The sequence below is a fragment of the Pipra filicauda genome, unplaced genomic scaffold (assembly GCF_003945595.2).
Source record: "Pipra filicauda isolate LSUMZ 115617 unplaced genomic scaffold, ASM394559v2 scaffold46_size3722508_pilon, whole genome shotgun sequence".
Taxonomy (NCBI): domain Eukaryota; kingdom Metazoa; phylum Chordata; class Aves; order Passeriformes; family Pipridae; genus Pipra; species Pipra filicauda.
The window spans coordinates 207,683-231,464 of NW_024104609.1; the positions used below are offsets into that span (position 1 = coordinate 207,683).

Sequence of the window (23,782 nt, forward strand, 5' to 3'; positions counted from 1 at the left end):
AAAAAAGATGTATTCAGGACTGAAAGGGAGTGTTCATCCACCCTGGTGTGCTGGTGTAATTTTGGGGTTTGCTCTAATTCTGTTTTCACAGAGATCTCTGAGGACACAGGGAAGAACCTTTTGCCATCAGACAGTGCAGAGCACAGCGGGGACCCCAAGCCTGCTCCAGCTGATCCGAGCGCTGCCCGGGAGGACTCTGGCTTCCTGTGCTGGAAGAAGGGCTGCAGCCAGGTGTTCAAGAGCTCGGCAGCCCTGCAGACACACTTCAACGACGTCCACGCCAAGCGGCCTCAGCTGCCGGTCTCTGACCGCCACGTCTACAAGTACCGCTGCAACCAGTGCAGCCTGGCCTTCAAAACCATTGAGAAGCTGCAGCTCCACTCCCAGTACCACGTCATCCGGGCAGCCACCATGTGCTGCCTCTGTCAGCGCAGCTTCCGAACCTTCCAGGCCCTGAAGAAGCACCTGGAAACCAGCCACCTAGAGCTGAGCGAGGCCGACATTCAGCAGCTGTATGGTGGTCTCTTGGTCAACGGAGACCTCCTTGCTATGGGTGACCCTTCACTTGCAGAGGACCACACAATAATAGTTGAGGAAGATAAGGAGGAGGAGAGCGACCTGGAAGATAAGCAGAGCCCGACAGGCAGCGATTCTGGTTCCGTGCAGGAGGACTCTGGCTCAGAACCAAAAAGGGCCTTACCCTTCAGGAAGGGCCCTAACTTCACTATGGAGAAATTCCTAGATCCGTCTCGCCCATACAAGTGCACAGTCTGCAAGGAATCCTTCACACAGAAGAACATTCTCCTGGTCCATTACAATTCTGTTTCTCATCTGCATAAACTGAAACGAGCCCTCCAAGAGTCTGCTACTGGGCAGCCTGAGCCAACCAGCAGCCCAGACAACAAACCTTTCAAGTGTAACACCTGCAACGTGGCCTACAGCCAGAGCTCAACCCTGGAGATCCACATGAGGTCTGTCCTGCACCAGACCAAGGCTCGCGCGGCCAAGCTGGAGGCGGCAGGCAGCAGCAGCAATGGGGCTGGCAACGGCAGCAGCAGCGGCCTCTCCTTGGGTTCATCCACACCGAGCCCCGTGAGTGCCAGCAACAGCAATGCTTTTGCAACCACCAGCACGAGCACTTCAGGCACCACTCCCATTCCCAGCCTGCTCAACCAGGTGTCCAGCGACAGCGTGGGAATTCCTCCGTTGGGTAACCCTGTAAGCACTAACATCTCCTCCCCTTCGGAGCCCAAAGAGGTGAACCGCAAGAAACTGGCAGACATGATTGCATCCAGGCAGCAGCAGCAGCAGCAGCAGCAGCAGCAACAGCAGCAACAAGCCCAAACCTTGGCACAGGCACAGGCACAGGTCCAGGCCCACCTGCAGCAGGAGCTGCAGCAGCAAGCTGCTCTCCTGCAGTCCCAGCTCTTCAACCCAGCACTTTTGCCGCACTTTCCGATGACCACCGAGACCCTTCTGCAGCTGCAGCAGCAGCAGCATCTTCTGTTCCCATTCTACATCCCCAGTGCCGAGTTCCAGCTCAATCCAGAAGTCAGCTTGCCTGTCACCAGCGGTGCACTGACATTGACTGGGACGGGTCCAACTTTGCTGGAGGACCTGAAGGCACAAGTTCAGCTCCCTCAGCAGAGCCATCCACAGCTCTTGCAGCAGCAGCAAGGTCAGCTGTCATTATCACAACCCCACTCCGTCCTGTTACAGCAGAGCCAGCACCCAGAGAAGAAGAATAAATCCATAGTGAAGGAGAAAGATAAAGAAACCCCACGGGAAAGGGAAAGCGCAGAAAGGGGAGACAATAATGTAACATTGAAGGAGTCTCTGCCTGATAACTTAAAGCTCAAAGAGAAGAAGGACTTTGTGCCAGGCAGCAGTTCAGAGCCCTCCATCCTGCCCCCACGGATCGCCTCTGATGCAAGGGGCAACGCCACCAAAGCCTTGCTGGAAAACTTTGGCTTTGAGCTTGTCATTCAGTACAACGAGAACAAGCAGAAAGTGCAGAAGAAAAACGGGAAGACAGACCAAGGTGAGAACTTGGAAAAGCTGGAGTGCGATACGTGCGGCAAGTTATTCTCAAACATCCTCATCCTGAAGAGCCACCAAGAGCACGTTCACCAACATTACTTTCCCTTTAAGCAGTTGGAGAAATTTGCCAAACAGTACAGAGAACACTACGACAAACTGTACCCACTGCGGCCTCAGACCCCCGAGCCACCACCCCCGCCTCCACCGCCCCCCCCTCCGCTCCCTCCAGCTCCTCCTCAGCCGGCTGCCGCTCCTGCCATCCCTACTTCTGCCCCACCGATTACTTCTCCCACGATTGCACCAGCCCAGCCATCTGTGCCACTCACCCAGCTCTCCATGCCCATGGAGCTCCCCATCTTCTCACCACTCATGATGCAAACCATGCCCCTGCAGACATTACCCGCGCAGCTGCCGCCCCAGCTGGGCCCTGTAGATCCCCTACCCGCCGACTTGGCCCAGTTGTACCAGCATCAGCTGAACCCCAGCCTTCTCCAGCAGCAGCAGAACAAGAGGCCACGGACACGGATCACTGATGACCAGCTCAGAGTCCTTCGGCAGTATTTTGACATTAACAATTCCCCAAGTGAGGAACAGATCAAAGAGATGGCAGACAAATCCGGATTGCCACAGAAAGTGATCAAGCACTGGTTCAGAAACACCCTGTTCAAGGAGCGCCAGCGTAACAAGGACTCCCCATACAACTTCAGCAACCCTCCCATTACTAGCCTGGAAGAGCTAAAGATAGACTCACGGCCTCCTTCTCCAGAGCCTCAAAAGCAGGAGTACTGGGGAAGCAAGCGGTCCTCTCGGACACGCTTTACTGACTACCAGCTCAGAGTCCTGCAGGACTTCTTTGATGCCAATGCTTACCCAAAGGACGATGAATTTGAGCAGCTTTCTAACTTGCTGAACCTCCCCACGCGTGTTATAGTGGTGTGGTTCCAGAATGCCCGTCAGAAAGCTAGGAAAAACTATGAAAATCAGGGAGAAGGCAAAGATGGGGAGCGACGCGAGCTCACAAACGACAGGTACATTAGAACAAGCAACTTGAACTACCAGTGCAAAAAATGCAGTCTGGTCTTTCAGCGCATTTTTGATCTCATTAAACACCAGAAAAAGCTTTGTTACAAAGATGAGGATGAGGATGGACAGGATGATAGCCAGAACGAAGACTCTATGGATGCAATGGAGCTCTTGACTCCAACCAGTTCCTCCTGCAGCACACCAATGCCCTCACAAGCTTACAGCACACCTACATCTTCAGCCAACACAACCTCCTCAGCTTTTCTGCAGCTCACAGCAGAGGCAGACGATTCCTCCACCTTTAGTTCTAAAGTAGAACCTACAGATGAGAAACCAAAGCAGTCTGAACCTCCAAGTACACAGCAAAACCAAACCCAAGAGAAGCAAGTGCAACCAAAGCAAGAGTCTCAGCAGCAACAGGACCAAGGAGAACAAAAGACAAGTTCAGCACACCAAAAGATTTCACAGTTATCCTCCCCCTCCTCACTGCAGCAGCCACCTCCTCCCCCTCAGCCCCCTCAATGCTCCTTGTCACAGTCAAGCCCAAGTCCATCTCAGCTCTCACACCTCTCCCTCAAACCCATTCACACCTCTACCCCTCAGCAGCTGGCAAACCTACCTCCTCAACTGATCCCATACCAGTGTGACCAGTGTAAGCTGGCATTTCCTTCCTTCGAGCATTGGCAGGAGCATCAGCAGCTCCATTTCCTGAGTGCACAGAACCAGTTTATCCACCCCCCATTCCTGGACAGAACGCTGGATATGCCGTTCATGCTTTTTGATCCCAGTAATCCACTACTGGCGAGCCAGCTGCTGTCTGGAACGTTACCACAGATTCCAGCAAGCTCGGCCACCTCACCGTCAACTCCAACATCCACCATGAACACGCTGAAGAGAAAGCTGGAGGAAAAGGCCAGCGCAAGCCCTGGAGAGAATGACAGTGGGACTGGGGGAGAAGAACCCCAAAGGGATAAACGTCTAAGGACAACCATTACCCCCGAGCAGCTAGAAATTCTGTACCAGAAATATTTGCTCGACTCCAACCCTACACGGAAGATGCTGGATCACATTGCGCATGAAGTGGGCTTGAAGAAGCGGGTGGTGCAGGTTTGGTTCCAGAACACCCGTGCACGGGAGAGGAAAGGGCAGTTCAGAGCTGTGGGGCCGGCCCAAGCCCACAGAAGGTGTCCCTTCTGCCGAGCTCTCTTTAAAGCAAAGACAGCTCTGGAAGCTCATATTCGATCCCGGCACTGGCACGAAGCCAAGCGAGCTGGGTACAACCTGACACTGTCTGCTATGCTTCTGGACTGCGATGGGGGACTTCAGATGAAGGGAGACATCTTTGATGGAGCCAGCTTTTCCCATATGCCACCAACTAGCAGTGACGGACAGAGTGTTCCCCTCTCCCCGGTGAACAAGAGCATGGAACTGTCACCTCGAACTCTGCTGAGTCCGTCCTCCATTAAGGTGGAAGGGATTGAAGACTTCGAGAGTCCATCCATGTCCTCAGTCAATCTGAGCTTTGACCAGACAAAGCTGGACAACGATGACTGCTCTTCTGTCAACACCGCGATCACGGACACCACCACAGGAGACGAAGGCAATGCAGACAACGATAGTGCAACAGGGATTGCAACCGAAACCAAATCCACATCGGGACCCAGTGAAGGTCTGACAAAAGCTGCCATGATAGCAATGTCTGAATACGAAGATCGTCTGTCTTCTGGCCTGGTCAGCCCAGCTCCCAGCTTTTACAGCAAAGAGTACGACAATGAAGGTACTGTGGACTACAGTGAAACCTCCAGCCTTGCAGACCCCTGCTCGCCCAGCCCTGGCGCAAGTGGTTCAGCCAGCAAGTCTGGCGAGAGCGGGGACCGGCCCGGACAGAAACGCTTTCGCACTCAGATGACTAATCTCCAGCTCAAGGTTCTTAAGTCATGCTTTAATGACTACAGGACACCAACCATGCTGGAGTGTGAGGTCCTGGGCAATGACATTGGACTGCCAAAGAGAGTTGTTCAGGTCTGGTTCCAGAATGCAAGGGCAAAGGAGAAGAAGTCAAAACTCAGCATGGCCAAGCATTTTGGTATAAACCAAACAAGTTACGAGGGACCCAAAACAGAGTGCACTTTGTGTGGCATCAAGTACAGCGCTCGGCTGTCTGTACGTGACCATATCTTCTCTCAACAGCATATCTCCAAAGTTAAAGAAACCATTGGAAGCCAGTTGGATAAGGAAAAGGAGTATTTCGACCCAGCTACTGTACGTCAGTTGATGGCTCAGCAGGAGCTGGACCGGATCAAAAAAGCCAATGAGGTTCTTGGTCTGGCAGCTCAACAGCAGGGCATGTTTGACAACACCCCCCTGCAAGCTCTGAACCTTCCTGCTGCGTACCCAGCGCTCCAGGGCATCCCTCCAGTCTTACTCCCAGGCCTCAACAGCCCATCCTTACCCAGCTTCACTCCATCCAACACAGGTGGGTACAAGTGTTATCCTGCTCAGGCACACTTGGCACATCTCTAGCACAAGCAGTCGTTCCTTCGGAATGACTGATAACAAGATTCCCAGACCATTAGTCCAGCATGTTGACTTCATGAATAAGCAGCAGGTATTTTATCTTTAATTCCTCAACTCAGGTTTTCTAGCAAAAGTCTGAACTAGAGCAATGTCTAGACATGCTGCATGTCTCTATGTGTTACCACAGACTAGAAATCCTGAAACACCTCCAAGGAAGTGGAGAACAGAGGATTTATCCAACGGAACAGGACTAATGTGCTGAACACATTGTTCATTATTCGTTTCCTTTTGATATTAAATTAGGTTTATGTGGTCCCATCCCAGGTGTTCAAAAGTCCAAACTCTTTCTAGGGAAAGCTATGGTGTGCCTGGTAGCATTGGTGACAGACCTGCGGAGCATTTTTATGTGTCCCTGTGGTGACCTCCAGGACAAATCCCAGTGCAGCTGAGGATGGGGTTTGAGTGATGGGTGGCCATGACCTGAAAGTACCTTCTCAACAAACAACAGTGTGGTTGAGGGTCAAATCTAGTTTGTATTTTAATAAGATTTTTTGTAACAATGCTACCTAAAAATGAAATTTGGCATAGTCCTTTGGGTGGCCTAATCTCAAATAGTGGACTTTACCTTTTGAGGATGCTCTTTTCCCTTGTTCCTGGTGGATAGGTGGAAAGTCTAAACCATGTAGCAAACACTGGCAGTGGAAGGTGCAGGTCAGTTACCAGCAGTGACCTAGAAAACGTGATCCAAAGGCCTTGTTTCACTGTGTGTCTGAAGGGCCCCTGCGCATGGCGAGGATTTTCATGCCACCCGTCTGTTCTCACCACAGATCTTATTTCAGAGCACTCGGACAGGAGCATCTCTTCAGCGAATCATATTGTCACCCAATTGCAGGTTGCTCTGCACTGTTTTCTTAATGCCCTAAATTTATAATAACAACTAAAATTACTTTTTTGCACTTCAGTCTGTATTGTTGCTTTTGTTTTTCTCTGAAGCACAGGATGTGTCCTGAGGAGATGGGATTGCATCTGATGAATCTTAAACGCTGTCAGCGACTGCCTAGACAGGACTGAGCTGTTTAGAAAGTCAAACAGACTATTTGTGTCCTTTAGATAAAGCTCCAAAGGTCAGGCTATGGCAGCTCCGGGCCTGTCAGAGCAGATAAGGCCATGCATCCAAGAACACTATGAATTACCTGCTGCTCCTGCACTTGAACCTCTGAGGAACGTTCAGCTGGGGAACATCCATTTCAATGGTGTCCATCCATAATGTGCCCTTGTCCGAGATTTCTGGGGCCGCTGTGTGGAGCCTCACTCTGTACCTGTCCTGCTGTCACAGATCACTGTAGTCTCAGCACCATGTCAGGAGCAGACACAGGTTTCAGAAGGGTTTAGATCAGACATGACTGAACCGTCCCAGCTCCAGCTGCCTTCCTCCCAAACCTCCTGTGGCTCCTTGGAGGTACAACCTAAAATAAAAGTGGCCATGCCTCCACGGCTGGTTCCAGGCTCTGCCACTGGTCCTGCTCAGGCTGTTCCCTGAGCAGCCCCCGCCACAGCGGTGAGATTCAGGTTCGTCAGGGAAAGGTTGGCTTTTACTCATGGGTTTTGCAGCAGGTGGATCCTGGAGCAGGTTCCTGCTCCAGAGCTGGGAGCAAACAAGGCCGTGCCAGCAGGACTTTGGAGCTTTGTTTCTGGGGTTGGTTTTTTTCCCCAAACGGCATTGAGGGACTTTCCAAGCAAAACGTTCCTCTTTAGGAGCACGTTTGGCAGCTGCAGCAGCTGTGACTAATGGAGGTGACTCCGGGAGCTGCACACGTCTTGCCCCTAACCACCGTCAGCTGTGAGAGCAGAAATAGGCACCAGGGACAGTGTTGTTACTGGCTATTCTTGCTGTTGGAAAGAGGGACAGGGTTCTCATTCCACCATTAATCCATCTCCTTAATGAGGAAGCATCACAGTGCTTTTAATTCCACCCAAAACACAATGCTCGTGCCCAGGGGGAATGTCTGAACACCACATAAACTCTGGAATTGCTCAGAAGCTGAGTGCCCAGACAGTCTGACATTGGAAGGGGTTGCATCAGAGGTTTATGGATTCACGAACACCAGTCTAATAAGGACAAAATAACTCTGGTCTAGCCTGTTCAGTCCCCAGTTGCCATGACCAGGACTTCCCAGTCTGTGGGGGTGTGGCAATACTGAGCGTTCCCGCCCTTTCGTGTAGAATCATTAGAGCAGATCCTGACATCAGTGTTAATCGTTTGGGAATTTCAGAGGAGTCAGTAGAACATCAGCTGTGCTGGGCATCCCAGGCACTGGTGGGTGTCCCCATCAGAGACACTGCAGTCAGTGCCACTGGGCAGCGCAGCCAAGGCAGCCGCAGGCGGTGGGGGCCGAGGGGGCACGTCCCCATGGCACAGGGCCTGTGGAGCGGGACAGGAACCATTCTTCAGGGCGGGTGGGAGCAGGGATGGGCTCTCCAACCTGCGCTGTGGCAACGGAGCAGCTTGAGCTGGTTGGTGCCCTCATGCAGCGGAGACGGATGCTCTGGAGTGGCTGTGGGGTGGCCTGGGGTCACCCTCGTGGTTTCTGCCTGCCCAGAATTCAGTGACTTCTCACCTTTCTTTCTCCCTCTTGCAGCTTTAACTTCTCCCAAACCCAACCTGATGGGCCTGCCCAGCACAAGCGTCCCTTCACCTGGCCTCCCCACCTCTGGATTACCAAATAAGCAGCCCCCGGCCGCGCTGAGCTCGCCCACCCCGGCACAAGCCACAGCAGCCGTGGCCCCACAGCAACCTCCGGCGACGACCCCACAGCCACAGCCGCAGCAGGCGCCCCCACCGCAGCGCAAGGAGAAGGAGAGCGAGAAGGCAAAAGAGAAGGAGAAGGCACCGAAGGGGAAGGGGGACCCCCTGCCAGGGCCCAAGAAGGAGAAGGGGGAGGCGCCGGCGGGTGCCCTTGCAGCCCCACTGCCTGCCATGGAGTACGCGGTGGAACCCACCCAGCTCCAGGCGCTGCAGGCCGCCCTGAATTCAGACCCCACCACCTTGCTGACGAGCCAGTTCCTTCCCTACTTCGTCCCCGGCTTTTCCCCTTACTACGCCCCGCAGATCCCTGGCGCCCTGCAGAGCGGGTACCTGCAGCCCATGTACGGGATGGAGGGGCTGTTCCCCTACAGCCCCGCGCTGTCGCAGGCGCTGCTGGGGCTGTCGCCTGGCTCGCTGCTGCAGCAGTACCAGCAATACCAGCAGAGTCTGCAGGAGGCATTGCAGCAGCAGCAGCGGCAGCAGCAGCAGCAGCAACAGCAGAAAGCGCAGCAGCCCAAAGGAAGCCAAACCCCCGTCCCCACGGGGGCTGCCACCCCGGACAAAGACCCTGCCAAAGAACCCCCCAAGCAAGAGGAGCAGAAGAATGCACCCCGCGAGGTGTCCCCCCTCCTGCCCAAACCCCAAGAAGAGCCCGAAGCAGAAGGCAAGGGCGCGGACTCCCTCTGCGACCCTTTCATCGTCCCGAAGGTGCAGTACAAGCTGGTCTGCCGCAAGTGCCAGGCGTGCTTTGGCGACCAGGAGGCGGCCAGCGACCACCTGAAGTCCCTCTGCTTCTTCGGCCAGTCCGTGGCGAACCTGCATGAGATGGTGCTTCACGTGCCCACCGGCAGCGGCCAGGGCAGCGGCTCGTACCAGTGCGTGGCGTGCGAGAGCACGGTGTGTGGGGACGAAGCCCTCAGTCAGCATCTCGAGTCAGCCCCGCACAAACACCGAACAATCACAAGAGCAGCAAGAAACGCCAAAGAGCACCCCAGTCTATTACCTCACTCTGCCTGCCCCCCCGACCCCAGCACCGCATCTACCTCGCAGTCGGCCGCTCACTCAAACGACAGCCCCCCGCCCCCCCGGCCCCCCCCGGCTTCCCCCCACGCCTCCAGAAAGCCCTGGCCCCCGGCAGCCTCCCGTGCCCCGCCGGGGAAGCCGCCACCACCGCCTTTCCCTCCTCTCTCCTCATCTTCAACGGTTACCTCAAGTTCATGCAGCACCTCAGGGGTTCAGCCCTCGATGCCAACAGACGACTATTCGGAGGAGTCTGACACGGATCTTAGCCAAAAGTCAGATGGACCGGCGAGCCCGGCGGAGGGGCCCCGGGACCCCGGCTGCCCTAAGGACAGTGGTCTAGCTAGCGTAGGAATGGACACCTTCAGATTGTAAGCTTTGAAGATGAACAATGAAAATGAATTTAAATAAAAAAGTTAATAACAAACCAATTTCAAAAATAGACTAACTGCAATTCCAAAGCTTCTAACCAAAAAAAAAAAGAAAAAAGAAAAAAAGAAAAAACGTGGGTTGTTTTCCCATATAACGATGCCGGTGGGTTTTACATTTCTTTTTTCCTTTCCTTTTAATAAAATAAAACTTTGAAAAAGAAAAAAAAAAAAATCTGTTACATTTGTCCTCTCGAAGGTACTGTTGGTCTGGGAGACGAAGGCCCGTGCTGCCTCCTCGCGCCTGCGGAGCTCGCGCCCCTGTACATTGCCCCTGTCCGATCCCCCGTCAATAGCACAGCAGAGCCCGGCAGCGCTGTATGGGAAAGCAGCCCACCTGGAGACAGTTTTAAATTTCTTGCTATCTTAGCATTCAGATACCAATGGCTTGCTAAAAGAAAAAAGAAATGTAATGTCTTTTTATTCTCAGGTCAATCGCTCACACTTTGTTCTGTTTTCAGAATCATTGTTTTATATATATATATATATATATATAAAATTTCTTTCATTTGTTTTGGGGTTTTTGTTTTGTTTTGTTTTTGTTCCAGAAAAGGATTTTTTTTTCTTTTTTTTTTTTTTTTGTTAATTTAAAATGGGCAGAAAGTATTCAAGAGAAAAACAATGTGAACTGCTTTAGCTTTTCGGGGATTTTAAGGGTAGCTTTTCTGCTGAAGCCAATTCCAAGGGGAAAAGTTAAGCACTCCCACTTTTCAGAAAAAAAAAAACCCACACAGAGAGTGTTGAGGACTCGGAGCTTAAAAAAAAAAAAGTTTTAAAACAACTGACTTTCTGTATTTATGATAGATATGACCATTTTTGGTGTTGAGTAGATTGTTGCATTGGAAATGAACTGAAGCAGTATGGTAGATTTAAAAGAAAAAACCCTTTTGTGTACATTTAGCTTTTGTATGGTCCAGCTGACGGCTTCTCATTTGATGTTGTCTTGTTCATTCCTAGCCAGATAGATTGCGATCCATCGACTCGCCTGAGCTTTTCTCCCCTTTGTACCTTTATCCCCATCCCCATCCTGTAATCTTCCACTTATGGTCGCTACCTTCATTTCTTAGAGGGTGGTTGCATAATTATTTTATAAAAACTAAAGAAAGAAGTTCAAAGGGTTTTGGGGGTCAGTAGGATCCCTTGCAGAATATTTTTTGTTGGGGGTTTGAAACTTTTTAAGGCGTATACATACGATTTACCTATGTCTGTTACCCTTGTGCACTTATTTTGTTCTTATTTTCCATTTCTCTTTTTTTTTTTTCTCTTCCCCTCTTCCTTTCCTCATTTTGTAAATGCTTCAAAGACTCTGTTCCTGACCTCTGAGCATCGGTTCTGTTTGTGTAATTAGGCTGCACTCTTGTTCCTTCTTTTGAAAAAAAAAAAAAAAGGTTTTGTTACATTTTTTTTCTCTAAAGAAAATTCATGCTTTAAATAAAAATCCAAAGACATACCCTTCACCACTGGTGCAGAATGAGCAAAAAGGATTCTTTTTACTTGAGAATTTGTTTCTGATTTAAACAAACAAGTCTAAGTTTAAATAAAGAATAAAAAAAGTACCCAGGTTGTTATCTGTGCTTCTTCTGCAAGCAGAGAGACAACTCTTAGTGAGCACCCAGCGCACCCCTGGCAGGTTTCTCTTTCCAAGTTCTCTCCATGGCAGCAGCGGGTGCCAGGCTCAGGGATGCCCAGAGCCCCCTGGCCTCCTCTGGGCACCCGGGCACACCTCGGCCCAGACTTTGAAAGGAAAACTTTGTGCTGCTAAAATGTAGATTTTGGAGATGTAGATGCTTTGCTGTTCCCTTCCGTAACCAAATGCCAACAGAAAAAACCTCCTTCTCCCCCCCGTTTCCTCTGCCCTCGAAAGCGCAAAAGCCTTCTCCCACCATCGTCATCCTCCTCCTGCTTCAAAAGGGAACTTGGAAGACTGTGAATGCAGGTTCCTCCCACCGCCTCCAGCCGCTCCTCCCCGGGCCGAAGCCACTCGCTGCCTCCACGAGAGATTGGAGCATCCGAGAGACGAGCGCGGGTTTCTAGCGGGACACTTATATTTTTATGGAATTTTGGTTTTAGTTCGATGAAAGACTAGATCCTGAACAGTTGTACATATTTCTAGGGTAATGCACATATTCCTTTTTTAATTGTTTTTTAAGTAGTCGATACTAAAGCGCGAACCACCGGATGTTCCTCCCAGGACCCAGCTGTAGCACAAGGTGTCAAAACCGGAACCACGTACCCACGGAGCATTTGCTGTTTTAACAAACTGTTTTCTTTAACAGAAGTTCTTGTATTTCTCCCCGTGTTTGAGATGAACATTTTTTAAATTCTAAAGTTGTACAGTTTTTTGTTTTCCATTATTTTATCTTGTTTGTAATTCTATGAAATATATATATATATATTTTTTGCCATTTAACTGTTGTATGTTACTCTGTCTGTATCATATAGAAATTTTTTTGTTTGTTTTGTTTTGGATTCTCTCTGTGATGCCAGTTCCCAGTTTAACACGAGCTTTATCTGTCCAATTCCTCAAGGTCTCTTTTGGAAATCCTTTTGTTTTGTCTTGTTTCGGTTTTTTAATTATATTGCTTGGTCATAGTGCAATTTCTCTCTCCTCCTTCCCACCCACTAAAAAGTTTTATAAATTCATTTTCTTGTATTTTTTCTAAATGTTTCTAGAGACTTTTCAGTGCGAGGTTGCCTCCTCCCCTTGCCTGGGGCCAATGAGGGGACCTCATGGCCCCGCTGGGATCCCCAGCCCTGCCAGCGCCGGCCTCGTGCTCGCAGAGCCCCAACACCTGCCCCGGGGGGCTGCGGGAGCGACGTCAGCACGCGGGAACCCCTGCGTGACCCCGAGCCCACGCGTGGCCTTCCCAGCGAGCAACAGAGAGGGGCCGGGCTGGGCATGAGGAAAACACTTCAAACTTAGCATTGAGCGGGTTTCTTTTTTATTTTTAATAAAAAGCTTTTTTAAGTGGTGAAGATGGCCAAAGTTTCATACAATTGAGAATAAAGAGAGGCGTCAGGGGTGTGTGGGGCCGCCCGGGGCTGGCAGGGGACAAGGGGGGCGGACACAGCCGGCACGCTCGCTGAAATATATTTTGCTTTAAGAAAAAATTAAACTTTTAAATGGAAGCAGAAATTGGGGTTGGTTGGTTGGTTGGTTGGTTGGTCGGTTGGTTGGTTGGTTGGTCGGTCAATTGGTCGGCACTGATACTGCCCACTGTGAAACAAAGCTTTGACTATTTTTTCGTTTTTATTTGGGGGGGCAAGTTTGGGTAGAACAGAAAGCATAAATGAGGTGAAGAGGGTTATGAACAGCCTTTGCAATGTACAAAAACTAGAGCAAGTGAAACCAAAAATGATGTTCTTGGTGTTTTTCTATACTGTAGTCTTGTTAGCTTTTTTGTTACTGTAACAATGCTGATCTCGAACTGTACCAAAATACATGAGACTGACAGAAACAAACCACATGGAACTTTCAAAACTTTAAAAAACTGTCACAAAAGACTTTGTTGTCATAGTTGAGTTGACTGTAGATGGTAATTGAATATACTCCTTTGGAACTATTTCATCACGTATGTTTCCTGCTCATTGTGATACATTAAAAAAAAATGAGCAAAAGCTCTCGTCTCGATGTCCCGCGTGCGCGGTGCCGGGTCCGTGTCGGGTGGGTGTGTGCCACGTGGCACGGTGTGACATGGCATGGCTCGGCTCAGCGGGGCACACGCACTGCCCCACGCAGGTGGGCACCGCCACAGAGCCGTGTGTCTGCACACGTGTCCTCGTGCACCGCTGGTGTGCACACACCAGCACACGTGTGTCCGTGTCCCTGCCCACGTGGGTGTCCAGGTGCCCATCAGGGTGACAGCGTCTGGGCTGATGTTGCACATTCCCGTTCCAGTGGAAGCAATGAGCCAAGTGGCGCCATCCATACTGTGGCTTTGGGATGCTCTGCATGTGTAAAGGACGTTACAAGTGCAGTTAATTTTATGAAATGATTGCAGAAGGATTCTGGGCACGGTGCTGTAATGAATGGTTCAAGGGAAAGCGCAATGCCTTCATGGTCATCCTGAAACCTGTAAACTAAAATTACATCAGTTCCCTTCTGCTGATAAACCAAAAGAAGATGGAGGTAAGTAGGCAAATGGTGACTCCTTGCACTCCCTCTACAGCAGGGAGGGAGCCCACAGGAACTGCTGAGTGTTCAGTGCACAGTTCTCTTGCCAAAAATTGCCCCTTGCAGCAGAAAATGCCTGAAATTCATTAATAGGGACCACATCCATCCAAAAGGAGTCAGAGGGGCCACCACTCATCTCTAATTTATAACTGCGGCAGTAAATAATTTACATCCACCATGGCAGGTGAGGCGAGTGTCTGCCCAGTGTGGGTGTCCTCAGTGCTGCCACCAGGACAGCGAGAGGCTTCCTCCCCCACCACGGGAGTAGGGACTGAGCTCCGCAGTGTCCAGCAGAGCAGAGGGCATGGGGAGGAAATCTAGCAGCTCCCCAGGGTGCGGAGTGTTCTTTGGTTAACACTTGTTCTGACTGAACCTCCACAAGCCATGAATTACAAAGTCAAGTGGGTCAAAATCACCAAGCCCCCCATGACTCCAGATGCTCTGGCATACCCAACCCAGCCCCTGCCCAGGAGCAGCCTCAAAAAGGGAGACCCTGTCCTGCGGGTGACCAGGGTGGCAGGGGCAAGTACACCTGGACATGCTGCGGCTCAAGGACTCCAAAACTCACTTCTGGCCAGGCTGCCCAGTCCAGTCCCTGGCTTGGGCACTGTTCTTCTGGCATGAGCCTAAACACACTGGGATCTGGATTGTCTCTCAGCCGGATGGGTTTTTTTTTAATGGGAAAACTCCATCCTGCCTTTTCCACAGGTGGACGGGACTGCAATGGTAACGGGGTCACCAGCGTGACCCTCCCACCACCAGTGTTTGCACTGCACTGCGTTAACGTCACTGCTGTTCCTAGACCAGCCGTTTTGTAAGTTGATTATATAACGTTGCTATTTATTCCTGGGTTGAATTCCAGTGTAAAACAGCCATGCTTGAGGAAGTGCCTCGTTAATGTTCAGGAAGGTGTAAATGGCCTCGAGTAGCTGCACAATCTGCAAACTAAAAACCTCTGCGTGAGCCTCCTGCTCAGAGCAGCCCATCCATGGGAATTGTGCAAACCTCTGACAGGAATAAAAAGGTTTTTCCATGCTGTGATTCTGGTAAGAGGAAGCTGGGAGTCATTTTTAATGACCTTTCATTGCCATCACCTCAAAGAGACTCAGCTCTCACTAGTGTACTCTTACAGACCAAAAAAATGCATATTTATACAACCAGAGCAGGACCTGCCTGGAGCAGCATTTCTGCCCGGAAGGTCCCGGGGAGCTCGGCCCTGGCACAGCACAGAGGCTGCAGCAATGTCGCTCCTGCAGCTGGGTCCCCGCTGAGCCAGGCAGGGTCCCACACTCACACCTTGACTAAACGGTATTGGGAGGCTGCTGAGAGCTAACACAGACAGATGTGATGGGAAACTGCCACCAGGCCCGGGCTCTGCCAGCAGTGGCAAAGGGTTAACTCCATCAGCGCTTAAACACCAATGTGGAGCCGGTTCTCTCCTCCAAGCTCGTTAACAAGGTACACCTGATGATCTAAAGCACTAGAGAGTCATTTTAATTAACGCTCTGCCAGAGGGGATGTGGTGAAGACACTGATTTCACTCCAATGACTTTCTATTTTGGTGTATTGCAGAATCGGTGTGTTAGTCCCCGGGCTGATGTGAGCTAATCCAGCCACCACTGCATGGGCACAGCCACCACTCAGCTCTGCGGGGCAGCTCAGCGTCAAGCGCTGGCACCATCCATGGGTCAAGGTCGCAGCCCCTCAGAGGGCCGTGTGGGGCTGGCTCCAGTGCCTCATCCCCAGCAGGACCCGGCTGGTTGTCCCCAAACCACCGGCAGGGCACAGGTGGCAACAGGTTGGCAGTACCACAGAAATGACAGACACAGCCCTGCGGCCACGGGGGCCCTTCCTCACAGGACCACGGGGCTGAGGGCACCCGTCTCTGCCCACTGTCTCACCCCAAGGGATGGCGCCGCCCGAGCCATGAAGGAGCCTCAGCCAACAGAGCTCCGGGTCTTCCATGGCCTCTGCGGTGATGGAGGAGAGACTTCACGCTGGGCCCCAGAGAACAGACAGCGGTACCTATAAATGGTATTGTGCTGTTGGTTAGATGGGAGCATGATGTTACTTAATTAATGTTTTAATACCCTAGGCATCTTCTGTGCCGTATAATTCATATCGATTCGGCTGTGAGCATGTTCAGTTAAAAAGACTCTCTTTCCTAAGCAAACTTTCAATTATATTGAATTGTCACAGCAAAAAAGGGTCTTTTCTCAGCATGGGGGAGGGGGGCTCTGTGCCAAACCGCTGCTGGCCAGGATGGGCACACACGTGCTCACGTATACACGTGTACACACACACATGTGCACACGTGCTGCACACATACACACGTGCACACGCACGGTGCCCACACCCTCCTGCCCCAGCACTTCCACCCTCTCTGAGCCACCAGTGCCACCCCAGCCACCAGTGCCACCCCCAGGCTGTGGTGGTGGGTCAGTGGGGTTGGCCCCTGCTGCAGCCAAGGCACAGGGCTGGGCACACCAGGGAGGTCAAGGGAGGCCAATGCCAAATCAGAATTGGCAGAAAATTATCATTAGGGCAGAGGGAAGGCAAAGCTCCTCTTCCCCCACAATCACGTTGATGTGGTGTGGAATACTGAGTGTTTTGGCAGAGCAGCACCTGTTCTTTTTTAAGCAGCAATTCAGTGTCTGTGGAGTCATGCCATGTCCCTCCTGCTCCAGCAGCACCCATGATCAGCGCTCACAGCAGCAGGACAGAGGGACACGGACGTGACCAGCCTTGCCACGTGTGCTTTGGCCCTGCCATGCACCAGTGAGTGGCAGCTGGAAGGGGTCCGCCTGTGTGCCTGTGGCCAGGAAAGGCCACGGGGACAGACACAGGAGCAAGACCATGAATTGCCTTGCCCCATCCTTGCTGGGCTTTGTGGGGCTGGGACTTAGCTCTCGGTAGGCAAGCAATTTGTGGAAGGACACCTGCAAAGGTCCTCCATTCCAGGGCAGGTTAGTTTGTGGCACGGAAAGGTCCCTGGCACACACCCAGTGGGGTTGCCCCGATTGCCTTAGGGCCTTCCTGCCCATGCTGCGCAAGGCAAAGCAGACCTCGGGGCTCTGCTCCCAGGGAGGCGTGTCCCCTTCTCACAGAGAGGTGGAGACAAGGTGGAAACACTTGTCCACACGCTGCCACCGGCCCGCTCCAAAGCGCAGGATCAGGCTCCGTCCCTGGCAGTGGCCCCCTCACCCTGCGGGGCTGTGGGGAGGGCGCGGGGTGAGCGGCGGCAAAGCGACCCCGGTTCATCTCTGCGGCGATGCCTCGGCACCTCCGAGATGGGCTCAGCACACCCCGGCGCCAGGACCTGCGCTCAAGCAGCCCCCAGGGGAGCAGCGCAGAAACGTGAATGCAAAATTTTTAAGGATACATGTTTGCTCTCAGCAACAGAAAACCACCTTGGCGTTCCGGAAGGATAAAAGGAGCAGAGCCACGGTGTGTCCGCTCAGCCGCGCGTGTCGTGGCAGCGGGGAGCTGCCAGCTCTGTCACCAGCTCCTGCCACGGCGCCGCAGCTCGCGGGGCCACCCCTCGTCCCCCAGCCCTGCTAAACCTGTCATCCCCACAATGCGGGGAAAAGAAGGCTGCTCCCCCACAGGCTGTCCTCTGCCAGGGAGGCTTTATCGAGGATTTCTGTCTGGTTTGTTGGGTTTTTTTTTTTTTAATAATGAGGCAAAGATAAAAATTCTGTATTTTCATTACTCCCCATTTTCACAGCCCGCTGAACAAAAACACAAAGCGCTTCTCCCGCTGCCCCTTGCTCCCCGGCCCTGCCTCTTTCTCCCATGGAGTTCAATTAAAGAAAGGCGAAAATTGAAGCTGTTGTACGCAAGGCGATTGCAACATGCATATTTGATTTTTATGATGGATCTAAATTGCTGAATAAGGCCGTGGAACAAAGGGAGACTGCGGCTTCCTGCCCATCACAGCCAGGCAGCCACTGCAGAACAAAAGCGCCAGCCATTAGGGGCTCAGCGGGGAGACACATTATATAAATGACTTTGTTTCTCTGCCCCTTCCCCCCCACGGGGGCTCGGACGGGGCTGGGGGCTGCTGATTCCACATCCCGGGGAGAGCAGGCGGCGGACGCGGAGCCTTCATGGAGGCACAGGGCGGCTGCGGGATCCCAGCGTGCCCAGCACGCGCGGCAGCCACGCCGAGGCCGGGGCCAGCCTGACCCCCGGCTCCTGCCCCTGGCAGGATGCAGGTGAGCCGGCATCGCCGGGGCTGGGGTACAGCCTGACCCCTGCCTCCTTGCCACTGGGCGGTTTTGGAGGAGCTGCCATCAAACCAAGGTGGCCGTCGAGCAAAGGGAATGCCCCTCGGGCATTTGGTGACACATCCTTTAACAGCACCCTTTGCAGCCCAGGCTGTGTGGCAAGTGACACTCAGGAGTTGGGGCAGCAGCAGCACCATGTGAGGACACCTGGGAAAGGCCAGCCCGGACTGCCCCGATGGCCCCACTGACATCCTCGCTGTGGGAAGCAGGGCCCACAGTCCACCAAGCCAGGGGTGCTGGGCACTAGCAGCAGGGGGTCTGCACCCATGGGGACCTGCAGCTTTGCTCCCTGCTCGCAGGACCTGCTGGCTGTGTTCAGGGAAAGGTGTTTGTCAGGGAGGCTTCGGGCAGATCTGTGATTCCTCAGTCTGCAATGGAAGGTGCTTGACAAGGGTGGGATCTGGTTAGGATCAGACCAGGTCGGCAGTGATTTCCCACTGGCTTCTTGAAGCTGCTGCAGCAGAGTGCTGGGCCATGCTTCATGGACAGTGTTTCTGCGCAGGTGTGCACTGACACTCTTTGGTGGTGTGGAGGCAACCCTCCACAATGCGCCTGAGTGATGGGTATTGCCAAGATGTCCCTGTGTCCTGGCACAGCCCCAGGGACATAAATTGCAATGCCTGTGCACAGTGGGCACGTGGCTGCCCCTCACGCCTGTCCCACCTCAGCGTGATCCCAGGATGCCCTGGAAGGATTCCAGCCCCAGCCTGTGTGTCACTGCCACTGGCTGTGGAACACCCACTCAAGCCATGGCAGACAGGAGAGGATACAGCAAATGGCTCCCCAAGTCCTGTGGGCACACCAGAGCCTGGCCTATGTCGCGCTGGTGTCCTTGAGGACTCGGGAATGGCACTGCCCGGCTGAAGGGGACAGGCTCAGGGCTTGGCTGGCGCTGGCCCTCATCCAGCTGTGTGAGCTGCCTTGGCCATGCCTGGGGGGCCGGGGGCTGCTCCAGCTCATCCCCTTCTGCTGAAAATGTGACGAATTGCTGGAGAAAAACAACCAACCAGACTGAACACACGCTTTCATTCCCTAATGCATCCCCGAGGTCCTCTGCCCGGCATCTCCCCCTCTGTGCTGCACCGTGAATTGCATCCTTCAGGAATAGTGTCCTAAAGGATCTTCCCAACCCCCTCCCTGTGCTCTGTAGAGCGGGAAGGAATGTGGCACATGCCACCTTGCCAGTGGCAATGGCTGTGCCAGGCAGCCAGTGTTCTGGGGGGCAGTAGGCACTGAGAGCCCACAGCCCCATTTCCACCCACCACAGCCCTGAGAGCCCACCACAGCCCCACATCCCACCATCCACAGCACCGCTCACCACTACCTGCTACTGACTAAGTGGCTGGAGGGGACTGTGCCAAGGTTTTGCTGGGAGAGCCTTGGCAAGACACACAGTAAAGGAACAGGGCACCTCAGGAAGATGTCCCAGGTGGAATCCTGGGCTGGCTTGGGAGGAGGTGCAGTTGTGGGGGAGACGGTGAAAAAGCTGGGAGCAGCCTGAGAGCTGGCAGGGATGTGTTCAGCTCTTTAAAGTTTGATTTCCATGACCTTTTTACTGCTGGCTGCTGCTCCCCTGGTGCCACTCCCAGCACTGACTGGGGCAGGTTGTGTTTTCCCTGCTAAGGAGCTAAACTGAGATGCTGTGTGTAAGAAATGGGAAGTGACAAGATATGACCGAAGCATTGGAAATCAATCCAAACTAAATGTGCTTCTTAACTATAAGTGAACAGTTGAAAACAATCCTCTTTTATAGCCATGGAGATAAATACTCTGTTTTTATTAGGAAAAAATTGCTTTGGACTGAATAAAGTCGTTTGATTAACAAGTCAAAGCAGATGGTTTATTGATGTTTCAGAAAGGAGTTTACAAGGTCTAGTGAAAAAAGAGCCCCAGCTCTGAATTAACAAATTACCCGGGTATGTGGGACATTGACAGTTCACTGCTAATAGATTTATGGGCTGCTGCTTGGGTGTTTCATCCCCATTTGGTTTATTATGATAAAATATTGGGGCAGGGGTAACCTATAGCCTCCCTGCAATATACTGTATCGACCCCTGACCCTGGGAGCCTGACAGCAAACCTATATATTAGATTCTTAATTTGTCTTAATCTAACAGGATCGGCCTCCGTGCTGTAATTATTTTCCAAAGGCGATGGTGTGAGTGTGTGTGAGCACTGCAGGTGAAGGTGGATCACTTTGTGTATTGCACTGGACATACAGTTCAACTGCTGAGGACTGAAGAGATCACAGCAGGAATGAGGCAGGAGCATCAGTGTCCCGTGAAGCAGGACATGACATTGAGAAATAACAAAATTCCCAGGTGCTGTAAATTAACCCCATAAACCAATTTATGGGAAGGCCCTGACAGCACCTGGAAATACTCAACGATTGTGGCTGGCAATGCAGGGACTTGAAGAAATGGGGCCACCGAGCTGATCCTTTTTCTATAAACTTATGGAACTTACAGCAACAGCCTTGAAGCCCATGGACACGGCTTCCCACCAGACGGCCGTGTCCTGCAGGTGGGCAGAGGGACCATGGCTGATGCAGGCAACTTTGAACCCACAGCAGCTGAGGCTGTGCATGTGACATTTCAGGATTCAAATGCAGTAATTGCATGCTTCTGTGTCAGAGCAGCAGTGTAAGCCAAAAGCTCTGGCATGGGCACTGTCACCTGGCCCCTCGGGGGTAATCACTGGCTGTAGTTACAGGCTGGCTCAGCATTCAGAGCAGTGGAACCAGGGAGGCTCTGCTCATCCCTGTTCTCAGGTAACAGCTACTGACCCCTGAGATGATGTGCAGGTTTCCACCACCCTCAGCCCCAAATAACACACCATGGGGGCAGCACCAGCCGTGCCACCGTGGCCTGGGTGCAGCATGGGGCTCAGCCCTGCCAGGCAAAATATTGGAGAAGCAGGAGACGGTCTCCAAACTTGCCTCCATTGCTGAAGCAATCACTTCTGAGGAGCTTGTGCGAAACCTTTGCTTCCTCCTCCTACTTTTTAAACATCACCTCCTAAGGGCACAGGAGCAGCAATTACTAAACGTCAGAAGTCAAGCAGGTAAGGCAAAGGCTGACTTGGCTGAGCAGGGAAATTTCTCTTGGAAATAAGGTGGAAAAGGAAGGTGTATGCCCAATGGAAGCAAGGTCAAATGGCATGAGAAGAATACCAAGATGCTGCTCACCACTGTAGGGAGAAAATTTGTGTGGCCAAAGCTGCCAGAAATGTGGGGGAGAATAAAAAGATTTTTTTTCAAATATATCAATGGCAATAGGCAGTGTAGAAATAACATCAGCAGTAATAACATCAGTAGAAATAACAGGATGAGGCTGGTCATCTCATAAACAGGGACAGAGACAAGACAGAGGTGTTTAATGCTTTCTTTGCCTCTGTCTTCAACACAGATGACGGATCAAGGAGGTCTCAGTGCCCTGAACTGGAGGACTATGACTGTGGGAATGGTCAACTCCCAGTTGACCTTGAGGAGGAGCAGGCACTGATCTCGCTCTCGGTGACCAATGACAGGACTCAAGGGAACAGCTGGAGCTGTGGCAGGGGAGGTTTAGGCTGAATATTAGAAAAAGGTTCTTCATTCAAAAGGTGGTTGGGCACTGGAACAGGCTCCTCAGGGAAGTGGTCACAGCATCAAGGCTAACAGAGCTCAATAGGCATTTGGACAACACTTTCAGGCGCATGATGTGATTCTGGAGGTGTCTCGCACAGGGCCAGGAGTTGGGCTCAGGGATCCTGATGAGTCCGTTTAACTCAGCATATTCTGTGATTCTATGACTGATTCCTTCTTTTCATTACTGTGTCAGCTCACAGCAGCTCTGGTGGCTGAGTGCACTCACTCACCTGAGCTGCCACAGCTGCTCCTTCAGAGAGATGATGAGGGCATGCTGTACCTTGGGACTTCCCTTTTTTGTGCCCAGGGGGTGTAGTTGTGGTGCCTGGGTTTAGAATCAGAGGTGCCCTGGCAGACCATGCCACGGTCCGTGCCTGCTCCCCTGCTCTGAGCCTACCAGGCACCATCCTGTCCATCCCACCAGGCTGGGGCAGAGGCAGGGATGACCCCAAAAACAGCCGCAGGGCGCAGCGGGGCAGACACTCCGGAGCCAGGGGCTGTCCTAATCCCCCGCCCCAGTGGGCTCGGCAGTGTCTGTGCGCGCCCGAGGATGACGCGGTGATGAATGGGGAACAAATGTGTCTTTTATTGCTTCCAGTGCACACAGGCTTTTTCTCTCTCTCTTTTAGAGGGGCTGTCAGACCACTGGAAACAGGAACTCCCATGATTTGTTCTGCAGCCATTTCCCTTTCTCTTCTGTAATAGGATCTGCAGAAATGATTTAAAGAGCTGAAGGCAATTTAGTGTCTTCTTTACCTCCCTCCCCACACTTCCTATGAGTTCACCAGGTACCCTCTAGATGAACTAATCCTACTGCAAAATATTATTTCTGGGCTTTATTCCTCTAATTAATTAACTGTCTGCAGCTTTATTTACCAGGTTCTGGATTAACTCTGAGACCAGTGACTATCCAGAGCCGCTGCTTGCTCCAGCGCTGTCTGTTTATCTTTTCTTTGTAGAGGAGGGGTTTCAATATATACAAACTGTCCCGAGGCTTAGCAGATATTCCAGGGAATCACAGGACTGTATCTCATCTTCTCCAGTAATTAGTTACTGTCTCACACCTCAGAGGAATCACAGCAAACTTTCTTCCAATGTGCCATTGCTCCCCAGGAAGCAGAAGGAAAATGAAAATATCATTTTAATATTTTAATGGTTGACATTACAATTTTAATCTCATCCCAAATGCAAGAGCACTGGAGTGGGCACCTTCTTGCTCTCTACAGCTACCTGACAGCAGGTTGGAGATAGGTGGGGATTGGTCTCTTCTCCCAGCTAACAAGTGACAGGAAAAGAGGAAATGGCCTCAAGTTGAGCCAGGGAAGGTTCAGTTGGATTTTTTTTCACAGAAAGGCTTGTAAAGCCCTGGCACGGTCTGCCCAGAGAAGCTGTGGAATCACCATCCATGGAAGTGTTCAAAAAACATATGGATGTGGCATTTGGGGACTTGGTTTAGTGGTGAACATGATAGTGGTGCTGGACTGACAGTTGGACTTGGTGACCTTAAAGGTCTTTTCCAACCTTAATAATGCTGTGATTCTAAGCTGTCATAGCTGTGAGCACAGGTGCCACAAATGGGCTCCACCTGTAACCTCTTAAGGGACTGCTCAGCTCCAGCACATCTAGGCATCCTTTCCACAGCTGGATTAACACCACCAGTGAGTTTGTGTACCCAGCACTCTTTAATGGGGAGTGAAGGCCCATGGAGTGTGCACAAGGGAGCAGCCAGCTCCAGAGTTTTCTCTCCAACTCCTCCAGCACTCTTGGGAGTTCTGCATCCTCCCTCCCTGCTCTCCTGGCCACAGATGCCACTGTGGCTACTCAGCCTGGCTTCTGGGCTCAGCCATGCCACAGTGG

The 23,782-nt window shown here is 52.0% G+C and overlaps 1 protein-coding gene across 3 annotated transcripts in view; it reads left to right on the forward strand.

Moving 5' to 3' along the window:
* Positions 1-13,405, forward strand: part of ZFHX3 (zinc finger homeobox 3) — a 208,970-nt gene extending 195,565 nt beyond the window's left edge. For all 3 annotated transcript variants that reach the window (XM_027715968.2, XM_039386167.1, XM_027715965.2), the window contains 2 exons: positions 92-5,539; positions 8,220-13,405. In XM_027715968.2, the coding sequence (XP_027571769.1) occupies positions 92-5,539; positions 8,220-9,781 (7,010 nt within the window). In that variant the 3' untranslated portion in view covers positions 9,782-13,405. The remainder of the gene's footprint in view (positions 1-91; positions 5,540-8,219) is intronic.
* Positions 13,406-23,782: the final 10,377 nt, after the last annotated feature.